The sequence below is a fragment of the Oryctolagus cuniculus genome, chromosome 11, assembly GCF_964237555.1.
Source record: "Oryctolagus cuniculus chromosome 11, mOryCun1.1, whole genome shotgun sequence".
NCBI classification, from domain to species: domain Eukaryota; kingdom Metazoa; phylum Chordata; class Mammalia; order Lagomorpha; family Leporidae; genus Oryctolagus; species Oryctolagus cuniculus.
The window spans coordinates 120,859,882-120,883,728 of NC_091442.1; the positions used below are offsets into that span (position 1 = coordinate 120,859,882).

Genomic DNA, 23,847 nt, shown 5'->3' on the forward strand with positions numbered 1-23,847 from the left:
GTGGGGGATGGCCTAAGTACTTGGGCCCTGCACCCGTATGGGAGACCAGGAGGAAGCACCTGGCTCCTGGCTTCAGATCGGTGCAGTGCGCCGGCCGTAGCCGCCATCTGGGGGGTGAACCAACAGAAGGAAGACCTTTCTCTCTGTCTCTCTCTTACTCTCTAACTCTGCCTGTCAAACAATAAAAATAAAAACTGTATTTATGTTGCTCGCACTGTGGCGCAGCAGGTTAATGCCCTGGCCCAAAGTGCCAGCATCCCATATGGGCTCCGGTTCTAGTCCCAGGTGCTTCTCTTCCAATCCAGCTCTCTGCTAGGGCCTGGGAAAGCAGTACAAGAGGGCCCAAGGACTTGGGCCCCTGCACCCACATAGGAGACCCAAGGAAGCTCCTGGCTTTGGATCGGCGTAGCTCCAACCGTTGTGGCCATCTGGGGAGTGAACCAGCGGATGGAAGACCTTTCTCTCTGTCTCTAACTCTAAACTCTGTCTTTCAAATAAAATAAAATAAATCTTAAAAAAAAACTGTATTTATTAGACACAGCCCCTATCCACTGGTTCACTCCCCAAATGCCCTCATTGGCTGGGATTGGAGACTCAATCCAGGTGTCCCACTTGGGTGGCAGGAACCCAACCACTTGAGCCATCACTCTTGCCCCCCAGCATCTGCACTGGACTCTGGAGTCAAGAGCCCAAGGCAGGACTCAAACCAGGCTCTTACCAGAGTGCGGGGGTCTTAACCACTAGGCCAAACAGCTGCCCCCCCAAGACCTTTTTGAAGTGTGCTTGAATGTTATAAATTGGAGGGTTCAGTTAGGGGAGGTAGCTGGTAGTGTTGCTCAGACTCCGTCTTTTCTGGGTTTTGTCTTATTTGCTGACAGGCTGGTTTCTTGCTGTGATTGTGAAGGTGTCTCCTTTGTTCTTTAGTCCTGTCCCTTTTTGCCGCATCTTTGGGGCTCTGTTATGTGTAACATATTTGTGGTTATGTCTTCCTGGTGAATTTCCCTTAATTATTTCTATCTTGATAATAATCTTGGTTTCAAAATCTTTTCTACCAGATAGTAAAAGAGCCACACTTGCTCTCTTATGCATTCTGGTTACGTTGGAGATATATTCATACACACACACACACACACACACATATATATATATATATATATATATAGTCATTCTTTTACTTCCAACATGCCTTTACATTTAAAGTGGTCTTTTGTGGACAACATTATTTTATTTTTTTATTTTACAGAGTTAGTGAAAGAGCAAGATAGAGAAAAAGGTCTTCCTTCCATTGATTGGTTCACCCCCAAAATGGCCACTATGGCCGGAGCTACCGATCCGAAGCCAGGAGCCAGGTGCTTCCTCCTGGTCTCCCGTGCTGGTACAGGGGCCCAAGCACTTGGGTCATCCTCCACTGCCTTCCCGGTTCATCTAAGAATGCTGGACTGGAAGAGGAACAACCGGGACTAGAACTTGGTGCCCATATGGTATGCCGGTGCCGCAGGCAGACGATTAACCAAGTGAGCCATGGCGCCGGCCCTGACAACATTATTTTTTTTTATTTATTTATTTTTTTGACAGGCAGAGTGGACAGTGAGAGAGCCAGAGAGAAAGGTCTTCCTTTTGCCGTTGGTTCACCCTCCAATGGCCGCCGCGGCTGGTGCGCTGCAGCCGGTGCACCATGGTGATCTGATGGCAGGAGCCAGGTACTTATCCTGGTTCCCATGGGGTGCAGGGCCCAAGTACCTGGCAGAACATGAGCTGGTCTTGACTCTGAGTTTGTGACCCTGTCCCCAGTGTGGAATAAAACTGAGGACAAGGTTTAAGGGTAAAGGAAAGAGAATGTTGAATCTACTAATAGCTGAGGGGGTGGCAGATGGACACGCTAAGGACTGCCACCCTCCTTAGTGAGAATGGCCTGGGATTTCACTGAAGTTGCACGGGTGGCCTGGGTTCACAGCACATGCAAGAGGAGTGGCTAAGCTTCAGGGTAACTGGGGTGGAGGCCCAAACCGTTCAGCCAGGTGCTGGGCTGCCACGGGATTGTCGCTCGGGCCTTGAGGTCTGCCTGTAGGGGATTCACCGTGTTTCAATCAGGTGGGTCTGTTCTGGCCACTGTGAGAGGCCCAGGAGAGAGCCGAAACATTCCTGTGGCCTGGGTGAAAGACTTGGGTTGGGGTTGTCAGAAGTCAGATGGGGAGGGGGCCCTGATGGAGGTGTGGGCTCCTGAGTCTTCCAGGACATAAAGGACACAGGAGGGGCATGGGGTGGGAGGGTGGGGTGGCCTGCCATGCAAGGGAAGAGGGTGTTCAGAGAAGGCCTGGCAAGCTGTGTCAGCTGCGGGTGAGGCAGTGGGGGTGCCGGGGGAGAGGCAGCTGCTGGGTTTGGGAACAAAGAGGTCTTCAGTGTCCTGGAGAAGAGCAGCAGCAGTTGCTGGGTGCAGACAGGTTTGAGTGGAGGGGGCAGAGGGGGACAGGAGGGAGAGAGGACATGGAGACGGCATTGTGCAACTCCGCAGGTGAGTTCTGTGCCTCAGTGGGCAGAAGCCAAAGGACAGAGGGGATGAAGCTTCCTTCTGCTTGATTGTGAAATGCCTAAACTGTGTAAAGAGAGATGCAACTCAGCTACACAAGCCCAGCAGTTCCAATGCAGCTGAAAGCCCAGAGTGCCCTCAGGAGAGTCTCCACGACCCTCACCCCCAGCCCACACCCGGGAAGCCATGAACTCAGCCGAGGAGTTTATTGTTCCCTTGCATTTCCTCACCACATTACTGAAGTCCCGTAATGCCATGGCATTACATTTGTCTACGTTTCCATCTTTGCAGCCACGGTTTCCTACACTAGAACCTGCCCATGCTACTGTGTTTGCAAGGTTGTTGTCTCTGTTTTTCTCCTGTTAGTTTGCCAAGCACCCTGCTGCTCGCTCCCTCCTGGATCTCGAATCTGAAGACAGAGAGGGGATATCACCCCTCCCCGCCCCCTGCCTGCTCACATTCCCAGGAGAGGCTGCTTCTTTAGCAGCCCTTGGATAAAAAGTGTGCTTTTGACCTTCAACTTAAAAATGACTTTTTCTCTTTCTTTTTTTCTCCCCAGGGATGGAGATGTCCAGGCCCATGTAGTGGTCAAGCTCTGCCGGCCTTCTCACTGAGTTCTGCCCCCTCGGCTCTGGCCCTGGCCTTCTCCCCAGCCACCTCTGACCCCCAGGGTGCAAGTGAAGAGGCAAGGGGGAAGGGCAGGACACTCCTGCTTGGTGCCCTCTGGTTGTTTGCACTGGGAAGCTAAGCTGACTCTTCCTTGGGGCCAATCTGAGGGTCTCACTGAGAGCCTCACCTATGGTCCATCACTTAGACGTCCTTAGCCCTGGGTTTGCAGATCCTTTAGCCCACGTCCCACAAGCTCACCACCCTGCAGAACACCCTGGACTGCTCCTAGACCAAAGGGAACACAGGTGCTATGTGGCCTTCCACACCCAGCCTGGCTCCCGCTAGTCTCTCAGGGCCATGCCACCAGGGCACACCAGCTTCTGGGCCAAGGCCTTGCAGGCCTACCAAGAAGGCTCTGCTTCTCAGCAGGGGGAGGGGAAGGAAAGGCAAAGTGCCATATGGTTCCTGGCAGCTCCCTCAAAGCGACTCTCCCTGCCAGGCAGCACCTTGCAGGGTAACCTCGCCCCTTTTCAGGCATGGGGAAGGCTTCCTTTCACCTACAGTTTTGTTCTTGGCCTTTTGGCTCCTCTCGGCCCTGCAGAAGTGGGATGTCAGAGACTTGGCAACTGCCATCTTCACTATGCCTGCCAGAGACCACCGATGCTTCCCAAAGTGGTGGCTCCAGTTTATACTGGGTGGGGGGGCAGGTGGGGGCAGGGAGAGCAGTGAGGCACTTTCCTCTAGTGCAGAATTGGGGAGCAGGCAACACAAACTCATTGAGTATTTTTTGTTGACAAAATTAACTACTTAGACGTGTGCAGCACAGTGGTGTTAAGTATGTCCATAATATGTGGCCACCATCACATCTATCTAGTTTTTAAAAAAATAGATGTAGGGCCGGTGCTGTGCCGCAGCAGGTTAAAGCCCTGGCCTGAAGCGCCGGCATCCCGTATAGGCACTGGTTCAAGACCTGGCTGCTCCACTTCCGATCTAGCTCTCTGCTGTGTCCTGGGAAAGCAGAGGAAGATGGCCCAAGTCCTTGAGCCCCTGCACCCACTTGGGAGACCTGGAGGAAGCTCCTGGCTCCTGGCTTTGGATTGGCACAGCTCCAGCCTTTGCGGCCAACTGGGGAGTGAACCATAGCATGGAAGACCTCTCTCTCTGCCTCTCCTCTCTCTGTGTAACACTTTCAAATAAACAAAATAAATCTTTTTTAAAAAATAGATGTATCTATTTGAAAGGCAGGGGAGAGAGAGACCATCACTCTGCTGATTCGCTCCTCAGGTCTACAATAGCCACGGGTGTCACATGAAGCCAGGAGCCTGCAACTCCACCTGGTCACCCACAGGGGCCGGGGGAGGCTAAGGTAGCCAGGAGTCGACCCAACACTCCGATATGGGAAGTGGGCTTCCCAAGCGGTGGCTCACCCTGCTGTGCTACCACACTGCTGCTCTATCTGGTTGTAAACCATTTTCATCGCCACAGAAGGAAACCCCACACCCGCCAGCGTCACCCCCATCCCACCGCGCCCAGCCCTGGCTCTCAGGGTACTGTCTGTGCTGTGGGCTACTTGGGACGGTTCACGTAAATGCAGGCACGCAGCAGGTGGCCCTTTGTGACTGGCTGCCTTCACTTAGCAGCGATATGGACAGACCCACAAAGCATGACGCTGAACTTGCTTCTCTGTGGTCCCAGTCGCTGGCCCAGCTGTCGCCGTGGTGCCGAGTTGCAGGAGTTGGGGATGTGTCCTGGGTGCAAATCTTGCGGCCATTCTGCAGCTTTTCTTCTCATTTTGCTGACAGCGCCCTGGGAGGAAGCAAGGCTTTGCATTCCGATGAAGTCTGTCTGCTCTTTCTGTCATCGCTCATCCTCTAGGTGTGACGTCTGAGGATGCACTGCCACGTTCAACATCAGGAAGGTGCGCTCCTGTTTCCTTGTAAGGAGTTTAGAATTTCAGCCCAACAGGAAGGTTTTAGCGCAGTATTTCTGAACGTGGAAATTAACCCAAGAATTGGAACACGACGTCCAACTGCACACAGCACCCAGCGCTTGCACTCCTTACTGGACTGCTGCTCGCGGGGGAGGGGGTGTGCATTAAACTGGGGGAGCAAAGGGCCAGGGGCGGAGGAAAAGAGGTCTGAGACCCCCTTTACTCTCAAGGGCCTCCGACTGCAGTCACCTCCCCCGAGGGCCCCCAGCAGAGGGGAGCCTGCCTGTAGGACTGCCGAGGGTCCAAGTCCAACGGGGGAGGCAGGGCTTGCACAGCGCCTCGCACCAAAGTTTGCCTGGAGAACCCCTCCCACCTTCTGGTAGCCTCCGGCCGGACCCGCCCAGACGTACTGACCCCGCCCCCTCCGCGCTCCGCCCCCTCCCAGAAAGGCCACGGCGGCGCCAGTAGCCTGAGCCGCTGCACTATGGCCGCGTCCTCTCAGCTGCGCGACTGCCAGGTACGCGGAAGCCTCCCGCAGTCAGGCGTCCCTGATTCTCGCTGAGCCAGGGTGGCCCGGCGTCGGGCGATGTGAAATCGAGCTTGAGGGTGACCCGAGGTCAAGCCGCGAGCACAAGTGGGTGGGCGCCGGCCGGCAGATCCTGTGGGGCCTGGCAGCGACCCTGGGCGCCAGCGCGGGCTGCACCCAGGAAGGGAGGAAGGGAACGGGGGCCCTTCTGGCGCCCCCACCAAGGGAAACCCCTGGCGGCTCTCGGGCTTGGAGAAGACCCCAGTACTTGGGTGCCACCGAGTACAGAGGGGACAACCAGTGACAGGGAGGGTCTCTTTCAGTTCTGCCCAGGGCAGGAGCCTGAGCCCACCTTGCAGATGAGATAGACTGAGGTTAGAGGGCACAGGCAGCTGGCCCTCAGCCACCCAAGTCCCATGCTGGGCCCTCTGGACAGGCTAAAGGGCATTCCCTCTGCCCAGGGAGTCTCTGGACTTGTGCCCCTGGCCGACTCTGCTGTCCCTGTGACCGGCTCTGACCACCTTGAGGCCTGAGGCTCTGCCTGAGTGGACAGTCCAGGGATGGAGTCGGTGGCGGCAGTAGTGTGCAGCCCGCCAGCCCAGCTGGATGGACCAGTGCCCTCCGAGTTGCACTTTAGCACCAGACTCCTCTTCTGCCTGGACAGCACCCCCACCCCTTGGTGATCAGGACTCCGGGTCGGCACATCCAGGTCCCTCCATTGGGTCCCCCTGGGCCCGTGCTACAGAGGGGCAGTGCTACAGGGGCCTGAGAGGCAGCGTCTTGCCCGAGGGCACACAGGTGTTCCCCGGATACTGGGTGGGTGTGAGTCAGGGTCAGTATCCGTCCCATCCCAAGCACAGAGCTGAGTTTCATGGTCTCACGGAAGCCTGGCCCTGCACCACTGCTAGGCGTTTGGAGGTCTGCAGGGGGCTGGGGCGGGGGCCCCTTGTGTCCAAGACTGAAGCCGGGCCGCCTCCTCCTTGTGCGTAGGCCTGGAAGGATGCCGGGCTGCCGCTCTCCACCACAAGCAACGAAGCCTGCAAGCTGTTCGATGCCACTCTGACCCAGGTACGCCCATCGGAGAAACGCTTGCCCTCTGTGAAGGTTTCGGGGGGTTTTCTGATTTGGTGAGTGCTTTTTCAGCTGCGCTCTAGCAGCGGAATGCAGTCAAGTCTGGAAGATGGAGCATGCCAGCCCACCCACCCCCTCTGCACTCACCCTCCTTTCCCAGGTCCCCCAGAGGTGGGTGGGCAGCAGTGGGCCGGTTAGGGGTGGCTTGGAGGGCTCTGGGCCCCCACAGACTCCCATGAGTGCCTACTGAGGGTTTCATGTGGGCTCTGCCCTTTAGATTTGGGGCTTACCTGTGGGACGCTGTCTCACCTGTGGCCGGGCCAGCCCCTCATCACATTCCTGGCTTTTCTGCACGACTGAAGGATCCTCTGGTTTAGAACTAGGAGGGGGGCTCAGAGTAAGGTCTAACTGGATTGATTGACAGATGGGGAAACAGAGACCCAGAGAGTTGAACTTCGTTGAGTTTGAGGTTGTCCAGTGAGATGAGGCAGAACCAAGATGCACCTGGGTCTGACAGGCCAGGGCAGTGCCCACAGCTGGCCTTTGCGTGAGCAGTGAGACCACTACATGCTGACCCCATCTGTAGAACGTGAGGGCTCAGAAGTTTCCAGAGGCATACGGGTGATGCAATGTCGTCAGCCAGGCCGCTGCTGTGTTCTGCCTGTTTAACTGTTTACAACATCACCACCCCACCCCACCTGCCTGCACTCAGTGTTGTAGAAAGAGGAACGTGCAGATCCGTGGATGACTGTGGCCCCTTGTATTTCAGTATGTAACGTGGACCAATGACAAGAGTCTTGGCGGCATCGAGGGCTGCCTGGCGCGGCTCAGAGCAGCAGATCCCAACTTCGGTGAGCAACACTTCCCCTGGGCTGAGGGCCCGGCTTCCAGGAGGCAGCCCCTCTCGCATTCCCTGACTGCAGGGACCCAGGCGGCTGGGGATGGGAGGTGGACTGACCGGGCCGCCTTTTGCACAGAGGGAGGAAGACCACACCTCTGGTGTGTTTGAGATCACGGTTGCTCCTGTCTGGTGGTGAAGGCTACAAAGGAGCTTTCGACTGTTTGCTCTAAATGCTGTCTCCTCTGCATGGAAGAAGCTGATCCCTTTTCTCAGACGAGGAAACCGTGGGTCATGAGGGCAAGCCAGTTCCAAAGCCACCACACTGGCAGAGGGGCTGGAACTGGGCAAGATGAACCAGTCCAAGGCGTGGATCCCTGGAACACAGGAGGTTTGAACTGTAGCCATGGCCCAGGGCCAATGAGCCTCACCCAGGCAGCTGGGCAGGGCAACCAGTGGGTGAGAGGCTGGCAACTCCGCAGACATGGGGAGGCCAGCACGGTGTGTTCTGGAACCCCAGGCAGGATAAGGTTGGGAGGGGAGAGCAGGGAGGCAGGGACCCACTTCCCGCCCAGTGCAGACTGGTCGGACCAAAGGCAGGGGGCTCATACAACCTGGGCAACGACAGAGCGGGCCTGCCTGCTGCCTGGCCTGCACCTGCTGCCACTCTGGGTGAGGCCTGGGCTGGGCTGGGCCGACCCAAGCGTCTGAATCCCCAGCTGTGTCCAATCTATTGCCAGCCATGGGCCATGCCATCTCTGCCGGCCTCAGGCTGATTGGCACTGGAAGCTCCAGGCAACTGGACAAAGAGCTGGATCTGGCTGTGAAGACCATGGTGGACGTGTCCAAAGCGCAGGCCCTGACACAGCGGGAGCAGCTGCACGTGTCTGCCGTGGAGACATTTGCCAACGGGTGAGGGGCCTCTGAGGGCTGTGTGTCTGTGATGGGTGAACCGAGGCTGGGCTGGGGGTGCCTCAGGCTGTCCCCATGCGGCCCCAGGGGAATCCTCGGCCCAGCTCATGAGAGCACCTGGGTCAGGGCTGCGTCCTGCCTGTGCAGTCGAGTGCCTGATAAGGAAGGCTGGGCTGAGATTCCCAATTCAGTGTCCAGTCACTCGTTTTGTTTCATGACCTCAATCAGTTATTAGTTTCGTTACTGAAATAATGGAACCGTGTGGTAGAAATGTCCACAAGAGGGCAGGAAGCATCTGTGCATGTGCTCCTGGTTCCCACACACCCCTGGGTGCACTGCCGCAGCCTTCCAGATTCCTGTCCCTGCCCCCCGCTGACCCTCATTCCCTGAGAACGGCAGTGCCCATGCCTGCTCTGCAGGTGTGACACCGCTGATGACCCCGCAGGAGCTCAGGGGTGCTGAGCCCGACGCGGGGACATCTCCTGGGGTCTGCTCAGTGAGTCCACACGGGGCGATTCCAGCCCAGACTCCCTACAGCCAACTGCTGGTCACACATGAAATTATCTCTAACAACTTATTGAGATTGTTTGTTTATTTGTTTGTTTCCTTTAACCAGGCCGTAAGATTCCTCATTGGGTTTTCAATGTTTGAGCCACTTTCTAACTTAGAAACTATTATTTTTAAGCCAATCCAATGCAGTCGACAACGTGGAATGTGTTTTATGCTTGGGGGTGCAGGCTTTGTGTTCAGTGGTGCTGAGAGCTCCTCTTGGCTTTCAGGAACTTCCCGAAGGCCTGTGCCCTATGGGAACAGATTCTCCAGGACCACCCGACGGATATGTTGGCCCTAAAATTCTCCCATGATGCCTATTTTTACCTGGGCTACCAAGATCAGATGCGAGATTCCGTTGCTCGAATTTACCCCTTCTGGTCACCAGATGTCCCCCTGAGCAGGTATGTGCAGTGGAAACCGCGTCGTTTCCTTCTCTAATCCCTCCCTGCAACCTAACGGTGGCAGCTCTGTCGGCCTTGCCGCACCTTAATGAGGCCACTGTTGCTCCTCTCTGCTGCTTTACCGCTCAAGGCCCCACTGGATGTCCGTCTCATCCTGAGAATGAACTCACACCCTCTGTAGCAGGATGCACTGACATACATCCCATAATTCATACAGCGTTCTCACCCATTCTGCACATCCACCTTAGCAGGGCTGAGGGCTCTGAGACCCTGTCCTTGTCGCCCTCCTGGGTCCCAGCTGTGGAAGCCACTGCCCTCTGCACACCCCAGTCCCTAAGGGAAGAGAGCTCTCCAGAGGGGCTCCCCATGGCAGTTAAGTGCCCAGAATGAGAGAACCGATGGCTGTTCCCTTTGGCCAGAACTGGTCACGTGACCAGGGCCGCCCACAGGAGACCAGGAAGCACAGTCCTGCTGCTGCCTGGGGGAAGGAGGAGGCTGGGTTGTCCCTGCACAACCAGCACACGGAGCCACTCCCTTGCATCTTGATCACAGGAAGGTTGTGAGCTCAAGCAGGTTAAAGAGTCTGTGTTGGGGCTCCCCCTAGAGGCTGGATCAGCTGGACGTGGAGGAGAGGGGCTAAAAGATGGTGTTATCACTTGAGAGGCAGAGAGAGACACAGGCCGAGATTTCCACTTGCCGGTTCACTCCCCAAATGCCCCAATAGCCAGGGCTGGAACAGAGCTAAATCCAGCAGCTGTGGACTCCAGGTTTCAGGTTTCCCACCTGGGTGGAGGGGACCTCCCAACTTGAGCCATCACCTGGTGCCTCCCAGTGCACATAAGCAGGAAGCTGGAGTCAGGAGTGGAGCTGGGACTCAAACCAGACACGGGGACGTGGACACATGTGTCTTCCCTGTGGCTAACGCCAGCCCCTGAACGATTTATTTTACAGACTCGTGTGATCGTGGGGCTGACATGTTAGCCCTCTGGAGGGCAGGCGGCAGGTGGGAAGTTCCCGCAGCGGCTGGCAGGAGAGACTTTTCTGTTTTCTAAGATTTATTTTGTTTTTTAAAGAGTTTTATTTACTTAAGATTTAGAGAGAGAGAGAGAGAGGTCTTTCATCCACTGGTTCACTCCGAATGACCGCAGTGGTCAGAGCTGAGCTGATTAGGAGCGAGGAGCTTCTTCTGGTCAGCAGCTTCTTCCCAGCCTCCCACGCAGGTGCAGTGGCCGAGGACTTGGGCCATCTTCCACTGCATTCCCAGGCCATAGCAGAGAGCTGGATTGGAAGCAGTGCAGCTGGGACTTGAACTGGCGCCCATATGGGATGCCAACGCTGCAGGCCAGGGCTTTAACCCGCAGCGCCACAGCACCAGCCCCCTGACGGGAGAGACTTGAATCTGGAGGCAGAATCCTGGTCTCCGGAGCCCTCAGTCTGTCTACGGATGGGGTGAGGACCACCCACGCTGTGGAGAGAAGCCACTTTAACTCAAAGAACACTGACGTCAATGTCGGCCCCACGAACAACTTACTGCCTCAGCCACACCTGACTGGTGTTTGGACAGGAAACTGAGTTCTGCGGTCCAGCCAAGTGGACATAGGGACTTGACCACCACAGGGGACTTTCAGGACCTGATACACAGTAAGCACTTAATAAATAACCCAGAAAGCGCTCAGTGAATGACCTCACAGAGCTTCCTTAGTTACCTTGCAGTTAGCCGTCTGGAAGGGGCTGTTCTAGAATATGCTTCTGTGAACTACGAGTCGGATCTGTATCTCGCACGGGAGCAGAGATAACATCCAGCGTGCAGAGTCCAGCTTCAGTCTTGTTTCCCCTTGGCTGGAAAGCCACGGGCAGGACGCCTCTATCCTGTGTGAGCACTGGGGGTCCTGGCTGTCAGTGAGACGGGTGAGATGGGGGTGTGCATTTCCTGTGCAAGGGAAGTGGACCTATCCTGGCTGGGGCCGTGAGAGTGAAGTGGACAGGGTCCCGGCCCCAGGTCCCCTGGGCCTGGGGAGGAGCCTGGCTGTGCAGGGGGGGTGTCCAGCTGGGCAGACGCTGGGAGCCGAGCTGCAGAAGCAGAGGAGGAGCCACAGACAGACCCCAGCCAGGAGAGCTTCCCAGGGAGCAGTCCTCTGTCCCACCATGGGGGCTTCACCAGTCAGATGCGGCAGGGGTGGGGTGGAGGGAGACCCTGTGCAGATGACTTGGGGGTGGGAGGGCACTAATCCAGGCAGGCCCTGCAATGTTATGGTTCTGATGACTAAGGTCATTAGGTCATTAGCCCCTCAGTAGAGGGAGCCTGGAGAGCTGAGACGCAGCTGTAATGGCGTCCACAAGTGGGGCACTCGGAGCAGCTGGGGTGCACCTGCCTGTGTGCTGCAGGCCAGCGCCTGCCCCATGCTCAGCGGGGGCCGGACGTCCTCTTGCAGCTCCCGCTGTTCCTGGGTCCCTGGAGTGCTTGGGCTTGTGGCTGTCCCCGCTGATTTTTTTTTTTTTTTTTTTTTTGACAGATAGAGTTAGACAGTGAGAGAGAGACAGAGAGAAAGGTCTTCCCTCCATTGGTTCATACCCCAAATGGCTGCCACGGCTGGTGCTACACCAGTCGGAAGCCAGGAGCCAGGAGTCTCCTCCTGGTCTCCCATGCGCATGCAAGGACCCAAGCACTTGGCCCGTCCTCCACTGCCTTCCCAGGCCAGAGTAGAGAGCTGGACTAGAAGAGGAGCAACCAGAACTAGAACTGGCGCCCATATAGGATGCCAGCACCACTGGCAGAGTATTAACCAAGTGAGCCACGGCGCCAGCCCCTGTCCCCGCTGATTTTGCTTCCTCACCGCCGTCTTCCTTCTCTGTGTTCTCATGGCCCCTTTAGGACACAGTCACGGCCCAGGGCCCACCCATCTTAACGTGGCAGATTCTGCAAAGCATGAGTCTAACAGGGTCCCGTCACGGTCCCTGGAGTCGGGACATCGGCCCATGTACTGGAGGGCACAGAGCAGTGCTCCCCGCCTGTCCTATTGTATTTTGAGGTGACTTGTTTTCTCTGTCTTTAGCTATGTGAAAGGCATCTATTCTTTTGGACTGATGGAAACCAACTTCTACGATCGGGCGGAAAAGCTTGCCAAAGAGGTAAGTAGCCGACTCTTTCCAGAAGTGCCCTGGCCTTGAGAGAGTGGCCAAGAAGGGGGCCACCCGCTGGTTGACCTGAGCCAGTCCCCCTGAAGGTCCCCAAGCATAGGACTCACTGCAGTGCCAGCAGCTGCCCCAGGCAGGAAGCTGACCCCTGCCATCCCCGTGCCTCTGTGGCCACGGAGCCACGCCCCTTGGCCAGCCACAGCCCAGGCCTGCAGCAGAGGGGGTGAAGCTGGGGAGGCTTTGCTCAGCCCCTGGCTCAGGGTTGCACTCGGGGCGTCTGTGCTCCCACCAGCTCTGCTGGCTTCCAGGGCCTATGCTCGGCACTGCTGGGACAGTGTGGGGAATGGATGTAAACCTTCCTCCTTGAACTTCACGTTTCTCAGCATCACTGACTGCACACGAGGCTCAGAAGGCGGCACAGAGGTCAGGGACAGAGGCTGATGCCCGCTGGCCTGACCTGGGGCTTCTGTTTCTTCCTGCATGGTTTGGACCCTCCCCACCACACACACCTTTTCCAAAGACTGATTTATTTGATAGGCAGAGCAACAGAGAGAGAAAGACGGAGTTGGACAGGGACAGGGACAGGGAGAGGGGAAAGAGATCTCTTCTACCTGCTGGTTCACTCCTCAAAGCCAGCAGCAGCTGGGGCTAGGCCAGGCCAAAGCCAGAAGCCAGGAACTCTATGTGGGTCTTCCAGGTGGGTGGCACGGGTCAAGTACTCGTCCATCCTCTGTGCCCTCCCAGGTGCATGTGGAAGGAGAGGAAGCAGAACAGCCAGGACAATGTGGGATGCTGGCGCTGTAGCCAGGGCTTCACTCACCTCTACACAGACCTGCCCCGAGCCCTGCCCTAGAGCATCCACTGGGCGTTTCCCGCCTGCCCTCGGTCCCAGACTGCGGCCCCCACCTGTGTCATGAGGGCTGGCACTGCGTACGGTGGATGCTACTCTGTGCGTGGGCCCAGAACAAGTGACAGGCTGCAGCCTGCATCTTCTCCTCTGTCCACCTCAGAGGAGTGGATCCTGAGGCCCAGGGGGCAGCTGCTGCTCTTGGTTCAGGCTGGGGACTCCAAATGCACCTGCTGTCACTCACACTCTGTCCATGTGATGCCTTTCTCCCATTGCTCAGAGAGGCCAAGGCCACAAGGTCGGAGGTGAGCCAGATTCTCTAAGGCCACCTGACCAGACAGGGGTCCTTGAAGCTGCCAAGACCAGAACCCAGCCTCCCTGTGACAAGGTCAGGATCTTACCCTGTTGTCGCCCTGGTGTTCCTCAGCACCCCTGGTAGGTAGCACCCCTGGGTGTCATCGCATCACAGAATTAGAGCCCAGGCTGGAGATCAGGGCCACAGCTCCTTTGTCTGCAAGTCAAGTCAGAGGTCAAGGTCTGGAGTGGCTTCCTGGTGATTTTACTTCTATACGTGGGTGACCAGGCACTACCCTCCCACAGCAGCCACAGGAAGGCCCTGCAGAGACCACGGCAGCCAGGCCCTCCTGTTGGGTGGTATCCACCTGGGCACCTGGGGGCTGGCAGTGCAGTCAGAGAAGCGTGGGCAAGGGTGGCCGGATGTGGTAAGTCGGATGTGGCAGGTCCCTCCAGGGTCAGCCACAAGGTGCAGACTAAGGCTACACAAGTGGCAGGGGGAGGTAGAAGAATCCCCTCGCTGCTCCTCACTGCCACACAACGAGGCTCCCGGAGGTGATCCCCGTGTGGTGAGGTGGACTTCCTGGACAGCGAGGAGCCACGCTGGACTGGAGCAGCCGCACGGGCGGCCATGGGGCGGGGTGTCTGCACAGCCAGCAGGGCAGCCCAAGCACGTCAGTCATTGTGAGGCAGGGGTGTAATGGATACTGGCTGGGCATGCTGCGAGCCTGAGAGGCCAGAGCTGGGCAGCTGGGGCTGGATCAGCACGTGCTGGGAGGGGGAGCCTAGGGGCCACTTGGGAGGGCTCTAGGCGAGGGAGCGCACTGGTCAGTCCCTGCTCATGTCAGAGCAGGAGTGGGGCAAGCCAATGGGCTGTGAGCCGCAGCCCTTCCGGACTGCCCTGCATGAGAGCTGTGTGCCCAACAGGGCCGCACCCAGTCTACTCGGACTCAGCCCTCACCCTCTCCAGTGTCCGGCACCCAGGGATCCAGCACAGGGGGTGCCCACGCTTCTTACAGACCCTTCTGCTTCCTGTCTGTGTCCCGATGAGCAGGGGCAGGACACATGGTGGCAGCAGTTGGCAGTCCAGGGCAAGCTGCACACCACCTAGCTTGGGGAGACCGAGGCAGCAGGCTGGGGGATGGTAGCCCAGGATTTGAGATGGGACCTGCCATGGGCAAATCCATGGGACTTTCATGAGTCTCAGTCTACTTCCCTGTGCTTGGCACCTAGTGGGTGCTTGGTAAACATGAGCTGACCCCGGGAGCACAGGCAGCATGCTGCTGTGAGGCTAGGCTCACTCCCCGGTCCAGCCTGCCTCTCTGGGCACGTGAGCAGCCTCTGACCTCAACAGCAGTGCTGTCAGCACTGGAAAGCCCCCCGTTGGGTGCCTGTGTAGTGTGTGGGGAGGTCCCCAGCTGAAGGGCACTGGACGGTCCCCACCAAGCTCACCTCGACAGTGTCCACTTCTCCAAGCAGCCCTGAGTGGGAGGCAGCATCCGGGGCCCCTGCACTGGAGGGAAACTGAGGCCAGATGCAGGAGCCTCAGCTGTATGCAGGAGGCTGTGTGGTCCCAGGATGAGCCCTGCATTGGAGACTCTGCTGCATCCCAGCTGCGAACCCTGGGCCAGTAGCACACCTCTGCCTCGCGGTGTCCTGTGCTGGTGTGCCCTACGCATGCGTACATGGGCTGTCCTGGGGTTGTGATGGTTCTGAGCTGGACCCAGGCCTGTGAGAGATTGCTGTGGCCTGCCCAGGCTGACTGACCCACGCTGTCTCACCCACACGCAGGCTCTGTCTATCACCCCGACGGATGCGTGGTCAGTGCACACCATTGCCCACGTCCACGAGATGAGAGCAGAGGTCCAGCAGGGTCTGGAGTTCATGCAGCACTCGGAGACGCACTGGAAGGTACGGTTCTCATCCCCCGGCCACCTGCCAAGGGAACTCAGTCGGTGTCCTGAGGCACAGGAGTTCACGGGTGTGCTTGAAACATTTCTGTCACGCTACCCATGGCTACAAAGCACCTCTCAACACCTGTTGGTGGAAGTTTCTAGAACTGGTCTAGAATTGGTAAAAGGAATACATCATAAAATTACCATGAAGACAAGAGCCCCACTGGGGTGAGACCTAGGAGGCCCTGAGCTGGTCCTCCTGCCTGCCTGGAGCCCAGGGGTGGCCTCTCAGTGTAGCTGAGGGTGTGGACACAGGGGGGATGGTGCACTGGCCATCTGAAGGGCTGGCATACTCGGCTTGTCTTAGGTTCCGAGGACTGGGTGCCACCACTGTCAGGTCATCGTCAGTTGCCCCAGCATTGAACACCATAGAAAGGGCCACCTGAGCAAACTCGGGATTCACCTTAAACCTGTGAGGTCCTAAGGGCCGTCCAAACCCTAAGCCGAGTCCTGTCCACCTTGCTCCTGGGCCTGTTGTCCATGTTTTTGGTTCCGTCTGGTTACCCCATGGGCCTCAAACCCTCTCTCTGAATAATGGATTTATCATTCCAATTAACATCGTATGTGCAGAAGAGGGAGCCAGTACATCATTACTTCCCCATGCTGGCCCTGCTGCAGCCACGTCTCAGCTCTGACGCCAGTGCACATCCTCCTGGGTTGATCCCGGCGTCCTAGCTGCCCTCGCCCAGAGCTGGCTCTGACTGGCAGCACGAGGCAGCATTTGTACCTCTGCACCTCCTGGGGCTTCCCTAACTCTCTCGTTCTCCCCCAGGACTCGGACATGCTTGCCAGTCACAATTACTGGCACTGGGCTTTATTCCTGATTGAAAAGGTAGGTGACCCCCTGGGGGAGAGGAGCTGCTCTCCAGCACGCGTTGTCTGTCACACCCTGGGTGCCCTCACAGTGGCACAGGCTTCAGGGCCCTGGCACCCAGAGCACCCAGGTTTTTAGGAGGCTTTCCAGGCCTGCGATGCTATCCACCTTTTCCTCACTGCTGGGTCCTGGGAATCATGTCACATATGTGTGGTTTGCGGGGGCCACCAAGACCTGCTACAGTGAACGGCCCAGCCCCCACCCCAGTGGTTGGCCCTGCAGGAACCAGGAGACCACCCAGCAGGAGTGGGGCAGGAGCTGCTCCTCCAGGCGCCTTACCCCAGTGATCCCACCAGAGGGTCCCGTTCATAAGGTGCTTCCCGCACTGCTGTTCCCGCGGGGAAAGCGGGACGCTCCCTAAATATCCAAAGACAGAAATCAGTGCCTGGGAGGTGAGCACCAGGCATGACGTGGGATGCACAGGGTGGGAAACACGGGCGGGAGACTGGAAGGGGAGGCGAGAGCAAGCTCTGCTCAGCCACCTTGGCTGCTCTATCCCAACTGCCTGGGACCTGGGGCGTTTGATTCCAGATGACTGTGGATTCCGGGGTGTCTGCATGGAGGAGGGCACCCTGGTACATCTTGGGGATGGGACTGAGTGCAGTTCCCTGCACACCTGACACAGGTAGCCTGCGGGGTGTCTTCCACCTGGTCTGCCCTCTGACTGGGACCTGTCCGCTGAAGTCAGGTGTGGAAGTTTCCACTTGTGGTGTCACATCAGCTCTGAACAGGCTTTGGATTCTGGAGGTCTTGGGGCTGAGAGTTTCGGGTGGGGGTGCCTGACCTGTGTTGACTTTGCCCAGCAAAGACAAGGCCTTCCCGGATCGGTCCCCTCGCAGCAGCCTGGCTCCGCTGCCCTCGCCTTCTCCGCACCCCCTCAGCAGCGCGTGGCGGCCACGGGCAGGGGTCTTGTTCATTTCTCAGGGCTGTGCTTTGCCTCGTTCATCACGGGAGCTGTGTTTTGCAGGGCGACTACGAGGCGGCACTGACGATCTACGACACCCATGTAAGTGCCCCTGGGCCGCACCAGGCTCCCTGCCCACAATGCCCGTCAGGCTCTCCCAGACCTGTGAGCCGGTCTCTGCTGGCACAGCCAACACACGGCTGGAGCAGAGCCCCGCATTCTGTGAGGCCTCACGGGCTTGACTGGCCCAGAGCGGTCTCATGGCTCATCGTCCTCGGTACCCCCACAGGCCTTAAAAATAAAGCCTGGGGTCTCAGCACCAGAGAAAATCAGTGAAGTTCTGGAAGCAGTCCTTTGGGGGTTGAAGGGACATTGTAGGAAGAAATGGAGGTGATGGGGACCTGTGAGATGAGATGTGGATCTTGGCACCCCTGAGCAAAGCTGAGTCTGGAAGTGTGGCCGGGGGCGGGGTCTCTGCCAGCCTGCTCTGAGGCTTGGTGATGGGTGACGGGCCAGGCCCAGCAGATGCTCCCGGGCACGCAATGGGGGCAGCTTCTCCAGGTCACTTGGTGCCCTCTCTTGCGCCTGGTGCAGTCTGAGCTCTTGGTCACAGTAAGGGTGACAGTCCTGATGGCAGAGGTGGTGGGGACCAGATAGTGGCGCCCTTTGGCTGAGGGCTTGCTCTGTGCAGACCCCATACATAACCCAGACATGCTCCTCGCTGGCCCTGGGTCCCCCATCAGCCCACAAGCAGAGTATGGCTAGGGTCATGCCTGTCTTCCAGATCCTGCCCCGACTGCAGGCCAGCGGCACAATGCTGGACATGGTGGACACCTGCTCCATGCTCTACCGCCTTCAGATGGAAGGTAGCACACCTCTGCCCCTCAGGCTCACTCACCTCCCCTCTACACAGCGAGTGCACGGTGCAGCTGCCCGCCTGGCCTGGCTCCGTAGATGCCCTGAGACCAGCACGTCTGGCCGCCGCGTCTGTTTCTTCCAGTTCCCACTACTCAGCGAGGAGACCTCAGGCTCCACTCAGGGAGGCACCAGCCACTCCCATGGTGCCCTACAGTCCTTGGGGCACAGGGGGCAACTGGCCACCTGTCCTCACAGCCTCCTTCCCCAGACATAGGGTTGAGTGTCTCAACTCCCTGGGATGGCAGAGTTCTCTGTCACCCCAGCCTGGATGAGTTTGCCACAGTCCTGGGGGCTGTAGGACGCTTCTGGGCAACCCCCAGCATGCAGGCTGGTACTCTCCCGGCCAGGCTCAGCAGAGTCAACGCTGTACCTGTGCAGGCCTGGGTGAGGCCCGGGGCAGCAGGACATCCACATGCAGGATGAGGGCCTGGGTAGCTTGCTTCTGGAAGGTTCCACGCAGGCTTTGTGGTGGAGATGAAATATGAGCCCTGAAGGCTGTGTAGGGTGACCAGGCAAAGTGCAGCAGCCTGTCCAAAGCCAGCGGCCTGTTAGGAACAGTGCAGGCTGGCTGGGTGGGGAGGGCAGGTGACGAGCGGGCTTGCAGCCAGGGTAGGGGTGGGGTCCGCTCATGGCTGCTCTGCACAGGCCTGGAGCTGCCTTCGAGAGGCTCCTCGGGATGCGCAGAGGCTGAGCCCAGGCAGGTGGCGGCGGTGGGGTGTGAGCGGGAATGCCAAGGAGGACCCTGACTTAGGCCTGGGCCTCATATCCTGCCCAGGGCCCTCCAGAATTGGGTGGCGTGGGCCACACTGGGGGAATGGTAGAGACTTATTAACCCTGAGACCCTGTCACCCCTGCACCTTTGCTCCTTATGAGGCTGAGACTGAAAATTTACTGGAACTCTCTACGGAGCCTTTGTGCAGGTGTGGAGAGAGGATGGGCTACAGGGCGGTAGAATCACGGAGACACAAGAACCGTGTCCAAATCGCCAAGGGAGACAGAGCTGATGGCTGTGTTCATGGTCATGTAGGTGCCCGAGTGAGGAAGGATGTGGTGTTGTGTTGGCCTCTTAAGCCTGAGGCTGACCCCTGACCAGCAGGGGACAGTACAGACACTCCCCCACAAGGCGAACGGGAGAGGTATGGTCGATGGGTCAGGCACACCACAGCAAGCACCCGTGAGTTCTATCGAAGCAGGAACTACTTTATTGAGGAAGTGTACAGGCTTATAAGGCTTACAAAAGACATGCGCAGTAGGGGATCCAATCAGCGAAAGGTCATGCAGGCATGAGTGAAGCATGCACAGGGGCATCTTATGCAAAGTATGGGGATCATGCACTGTCCACGTGTCTGGAACTAAAGCGGTGCCGGTGGTCTGATCTTACCTAGCTTAACCGCAGCAGCCGCAGACACGCCCCTCGAACATCCGCCAGGCTCCATATTGTAGTGGAGATTTTAGGCAGTGCCCAACAGTGATGGACTCAGGAGGATGGGAAGCAGAGGGCAGCAAGGGCTGCATGAGGGGACAATCCAGGCAGGAGGGCCGAAGGAGGCTGTCCAGGTTTACCCAAGGCCTGGTGTGGCCCAGGTGCCACCCTCACCATGGCTGCTGAGAATCAGTGGTATTTTTGAGGTTTGTCAAAGGGTTAGAGACTTAGCACTGGTTAGATTTACTTTATGCCTTATGCACCTGCTGCTTTTGTAATGGACAAAGTTCACACAAACCCAAAGTCCCCCGCCGCTCCAGCCTGTCACCTGCAGCAGGACCCACCATAGAGCCTCCTAGGGACGTGATTGGAAGAGGACATAGGCGTGGGACACCCTCTGGAAACTCACACCGGGCCCTGGGCATCCTCCATGTTTCCCCAGGAGTGTCCCTGGGCCAGCGCTGGCAGGATGTCCTGCCTGTAACCAAGAAGCACACGCGTGATCACGTCCTGCTGTTCAATGATGTGCACTTCCTGATGGCTTCGCTGGGTGCACGGGATGCCCAGACCACGCAGGAGCTGCTGACCACCCTGCAGGAGGCCAGCGAGTACGTGGGCCCCCACCCCCACTTCCCACAGGACCAGGGTGCCGGTCCTGCTGAAGCTCGCCCCCACCTGCCAGGGAGGCTCATGGTGAGGGCTCACTCGTGAGCCCAGCTTTGGGGATGGAAGACGGGTGCTGGGGTATTTTCCCCAAGGTCAACGGTGCCCCCAGGACAGAACGGCCTCTCCCCTACCCCACAGTACAGCGTCAGTGTCATTGGGCAGTCTCCCTTGGGGAACACCGGGGCTTACACACTCTGCCAGGCACTTCTCTGCTGTGAACCTACGTCCTCATCTGTAACAAGGGGACGTGCCTCCTGTGGGCGGCTGACAGCTGGGAACCCTGGGCTGCCGGCCATTCCCTTCCCGGGACAGTTTGGCCCCAGTCTGTGTGCCAGGCTTTTGTCTGTGCTGTCTGCAATCCTGCTGGCTCTGTGAGATCAGAGCTACCTGGTCTACTTTACATATGAGCACTCCGAGGCCAGAGGAAGGAGAACCCGTGTGGGGCTCGGTGGCTGGTGACAGCCGAGTGTAAGGTCAGAGCCATGGTCTGTCCCCTCGCTGGGCTACTTCTCTGACACCACACCCCATGGAAGCACCTGTCGTGTGGCTCTGTGCCGGGCACTTGACAGAAACACCTGCCGAGGGAGGAGTGGGCCCTCCCACTGATGCCTGTGCCAGCTGCTGAGAGCACGTTCTTGGCCTGTAGGTCCCCGGGGGAGAACTGTCAGCACCTCCTGGCCCGAGACGTGGGGCTGCCCCTGTGCCAGGCCATGGTGGAGGCTGAGGCCGGGAATCCCGACCGCGCTCTCGACCTGCTTCTGCCCATCCGCTACCGGATCGTCCAGATCGGAGGCAGCAATGCCCAGGTGGGTTTGCCGCCTCCAGCCAGGCTCACCAGGGAGCGTCCTGTACCCCATGCCACCTCTGCAGGCAGCCTGTCATCCTGGGGTGCAGGCCACTGTCTCTAGCCACGTGTGGGGTGTCAGCTCCGTGCCTCCACCTGGCAGGGTCTAACTTGCCCTTGACATTCCAGAGAGACGTCTTCAACCAGATACTGATTCACGCGGCCCTGAACTGCACTTCCAGCAAGCACAAGAATGTGGCACGGTGAGCCCCGCACCCCTTCCTGCACACGTGGGGTCTCTGGCCGGGGTGGCTCCTGCTTCCGCGACTCTGCAGGTGTGAGGCTGCGGCAGGGGAGTTGTTTCCCAACGCAGGTCAAACCTCCTGCCCTCCCCAGCCCCCTCTCCACTGTCACCATGCTGAGCTACAAGGGCCCCAGGCACATCCCGTGCTGTGCCCAGGGACACCCTGACCCTTTCCAGCCTGGCCGACTCCTGCTGCTCCTTTGGGCCTGGACTCCCTTTGCCTTCCTGTGCTGGCTGTGGGAGGCAGCGGGGAGCAGGCAGACCCAGGGCCTGGCTGCATGGGGCTCCCTGTCCTGACGTCCCCTCCTGTAGAGAATTGCCCTGGCTCTTGTTAGCAGGGGGAGGGAGCTCAGGAGGGCACCCCATGGAAGTGACAGTTGAGAGCTGACAGCCTAGTAGATTGAACCAGGCAGGGGTGAGTCTGGTTAAAGGGACAGCATCGCCAGAAGGCAGGGGTGTTGGGGGCACCCGAAGAAGGGAGCTGTGTGGAGCCCCAGCCGTTGCAGACCCCGGGGGAGCTGGGCCTTGCTCACCTGAATCCCTGAGCGCTGACAGCTCTTTATTCTGTGCTCCTGAGAGGGACCTGACTCCTCCCAGCTCTGCCGCCTCTGCTGTGTGAACAGGGACAGAAGGGTGAGCCGCACAGCTTCCAGTGACAGAGGGGTGCTGTGGGAGGGTGGCCTCCGGGGCTGCAGGGTCCCTTTGCTGCGGGACGCCAGCGGTCCAGCAGGTACGCAGTGGCAGTGGGCCAGGCCCTGATAGTACAGGTGAGTGCACGCTGTGAAATGGGTCTGGCTGGGAGCGCCAAGCTGTTTGAAACCCTGAGAGGTCTGAGACAAAGGTGCCAGCTTTCCTTCCTCCCTGACCACGTGCGCTTGTCTAGGGTGCAGCACCACGGGGGCCTCCAGTCCCCGCTTGGATGTGAGGCGGCCTCACTGGTGGCAGCTGCGGGCGAGGAGGCCGAGAGGACACGGAGGCTAGGGGTTGAGCTAAGGCAGGTGTCTGCGCAGTGTGCCTGTGCTACTGGCGCCTTGCTGCTCTGTCCTGTCTCCTCAGAAGCCACCCTCAGACCCATTCACCTCTCCGTGGCCCTGCTCCCAACACCGACCCCTTGGGGACCTGGGCTTCACCATGGGAGTTCTGGAGGGACTCAGTGAGTGTTTGCCGCCAGCCTGGGTTTCCCACACCGCCTGTCCTGCTGCTGCTGTTCCTGAGTCAGGGTCGGTGTGGCTTCCTGCCCCACCTGTCACCAGCGCTGTGCTGTGGAGCAGGTGGGACCCCAAGTCATGCAGCTCTTCTCGGGGCAGACCAGGCCACGGTGGCACCCCCTCCTGTCTCAAACAAAGTGCCCTCCACCAAGGTGCGCGGACACGGACACGGGGCCCTGATGCGTCGTCTGCTGCCTTCATGCTATGGCCAAATCTGCCCATGTCCCACCTTGGGGCGAAGCCTTCTAGAAGAGTCCACTCCTGAACCTGGATGTGTTTCCACAGGAGCCTTCTGATGGAGCGGGACGCCCTGAAGCCCAACTCGCCCCTGACCGAGCGGCTCATCCGCAAGGCCACCGCCGCGCACCTCATGCAGTGAGCGCACCCGGCCGCCTCGGCCTGCAGGACCTCCGCAGGGGCTGGCCAGCCTCAGTCCAGCTGCCCTGCTGGGCTGAGCTTAGGAAACACCCGCTGTAAGCCAGCAGTTCTACAGGACACACAGATCTCAAGTGTGATTCAGAATCTTAGGGCCAGCGCGCATTGTGAAGCAGTCAGAACCAGTGGGTGCTTGTTCTACTCGCCTGCCACTAGGTTTCTTAGGGCTTGCTTTCGCTTCTGCTTCAGGGTTGCTCCAGCTTGGGAGGAAGGGCAGAGGTAGGGTGGGCTCAGCGGGGGAGGAGTCTCCCAAACACAGGTCCTGTCCACGGCCTCCTCCTACTCCCCCCACCTCTCCCTGATTAGAGCTGATTAAGCTCATTCCTCTATTGCAACTGTCATCGGACACGGCTTCCCCGTCCTCGCAGAGTCCAGTGCTGTGAGGGCACGAGGGGCAACTCAGCGAAGCTCTGCTCTGGCACAAAGCAGAGCCCCACACGAGGCCGTGACAAGGCCTGAGCTGTCTCCTGAGTGCCACCTCCGGTCTCCTGCTTGCTGTCCACCCTGGCTGATGTCCCCACGCGTGTGCTGAGCGGCCCTCCCGGAAGGGGACTCTGAGTGCCACGGTGGCCGTCAAGGTCCTTCAGTTCCCACTGACGTTAGGGAGCAGGTGCTGGGCAGGCAGAGGAAGCCTCCGAACCTAGTCGGCCCTCATGGTTTGCTCAAGCTCAGGCAAATTTCAAGAATTAAAATAAACTGGTTCCTTTGCCTTTTTTTTTTTTTTTTTTCTTAAG

At 58.4% G+C, this 23,847-nt stretch overlaps 2 protein-coding genes across 5 annotated transcripts in view; both read left to right on the plus strand.

The window, feature by feature from the left end:
* LOC138843211 (tetratricopeptide repeat protein 38-like) overlaps positions 1 to 4,357 on the plus strand; it is a 72,993-nt gene extending 68,636 nt beyond the window's left edge. For all 3 annotated transcript variants that reach the window (XR_011380331.1, XR_011380332.1, XM_070053052.1), the window contains one exon: positions 3,087 to 4,357. Coding sequence is in view for 1 of the 3 variants with exons in the window: in XM_070053052.1 (XP_069909153.1) it covers positions 3,087 to 3,275 (189 nt within the window). In the remaining 2 variants the exon portion in view is untranslated. The remainder of the gene's footprint in view (positions 1 to 3,086) is intronic.
* A 1,097-nt stretch (positions 4,358 to 5,454) lies between these two features.
* On the plus strand, positions 5,455 to 23,826 carry LOC100357711 (tetratricopeptide repeat protein 38). Of its 2 annotated transcripts, XM_051828145.2 has the most exons (15): positions 5,455 to 5,583; positions 6,583 to 6,660; positions 7,433 to 7,514; positions 8,242 to 8,413; positions 9,193 to 9,366; positions 12,420 to 12,495; positions 13,629 to 13,736; positions 15,434 to 15,553; positions 16,370 to 16,429; positions 17,439 to 17,477; positions 18,160 to 18,241; positions 20,159 to 20,324; positions 21,029 to 21,188; positions 21,356 to 21,429; positions 22,964 to 23,826. In XM_051828145.2, the coding sequence occupies exons 1-15, from the start codon at positions 5,551 to 5,553 to the stop codon at positions 23,055 to 23,057; spliced, it is 1,518 nt and encodes a 505-aa protein (XP_051684105.1). In that variant the 5' UTR covers positions 5,455 to 5,550; the 3' UTR covers positions 23,058 to 23,826. The 2 variants fall into 2 exon arrangements, with proteins under 2 accessions (XP_051684105.1, XP_051684106.1); XM_051828146.2 differs by lacking the exon at positions 13,629 to 13,736 and having other exon boundaries at positions 5,456 to 5,583.
* Positions 23,827 to 23,847: the final 21 nt, after the last annotated feature.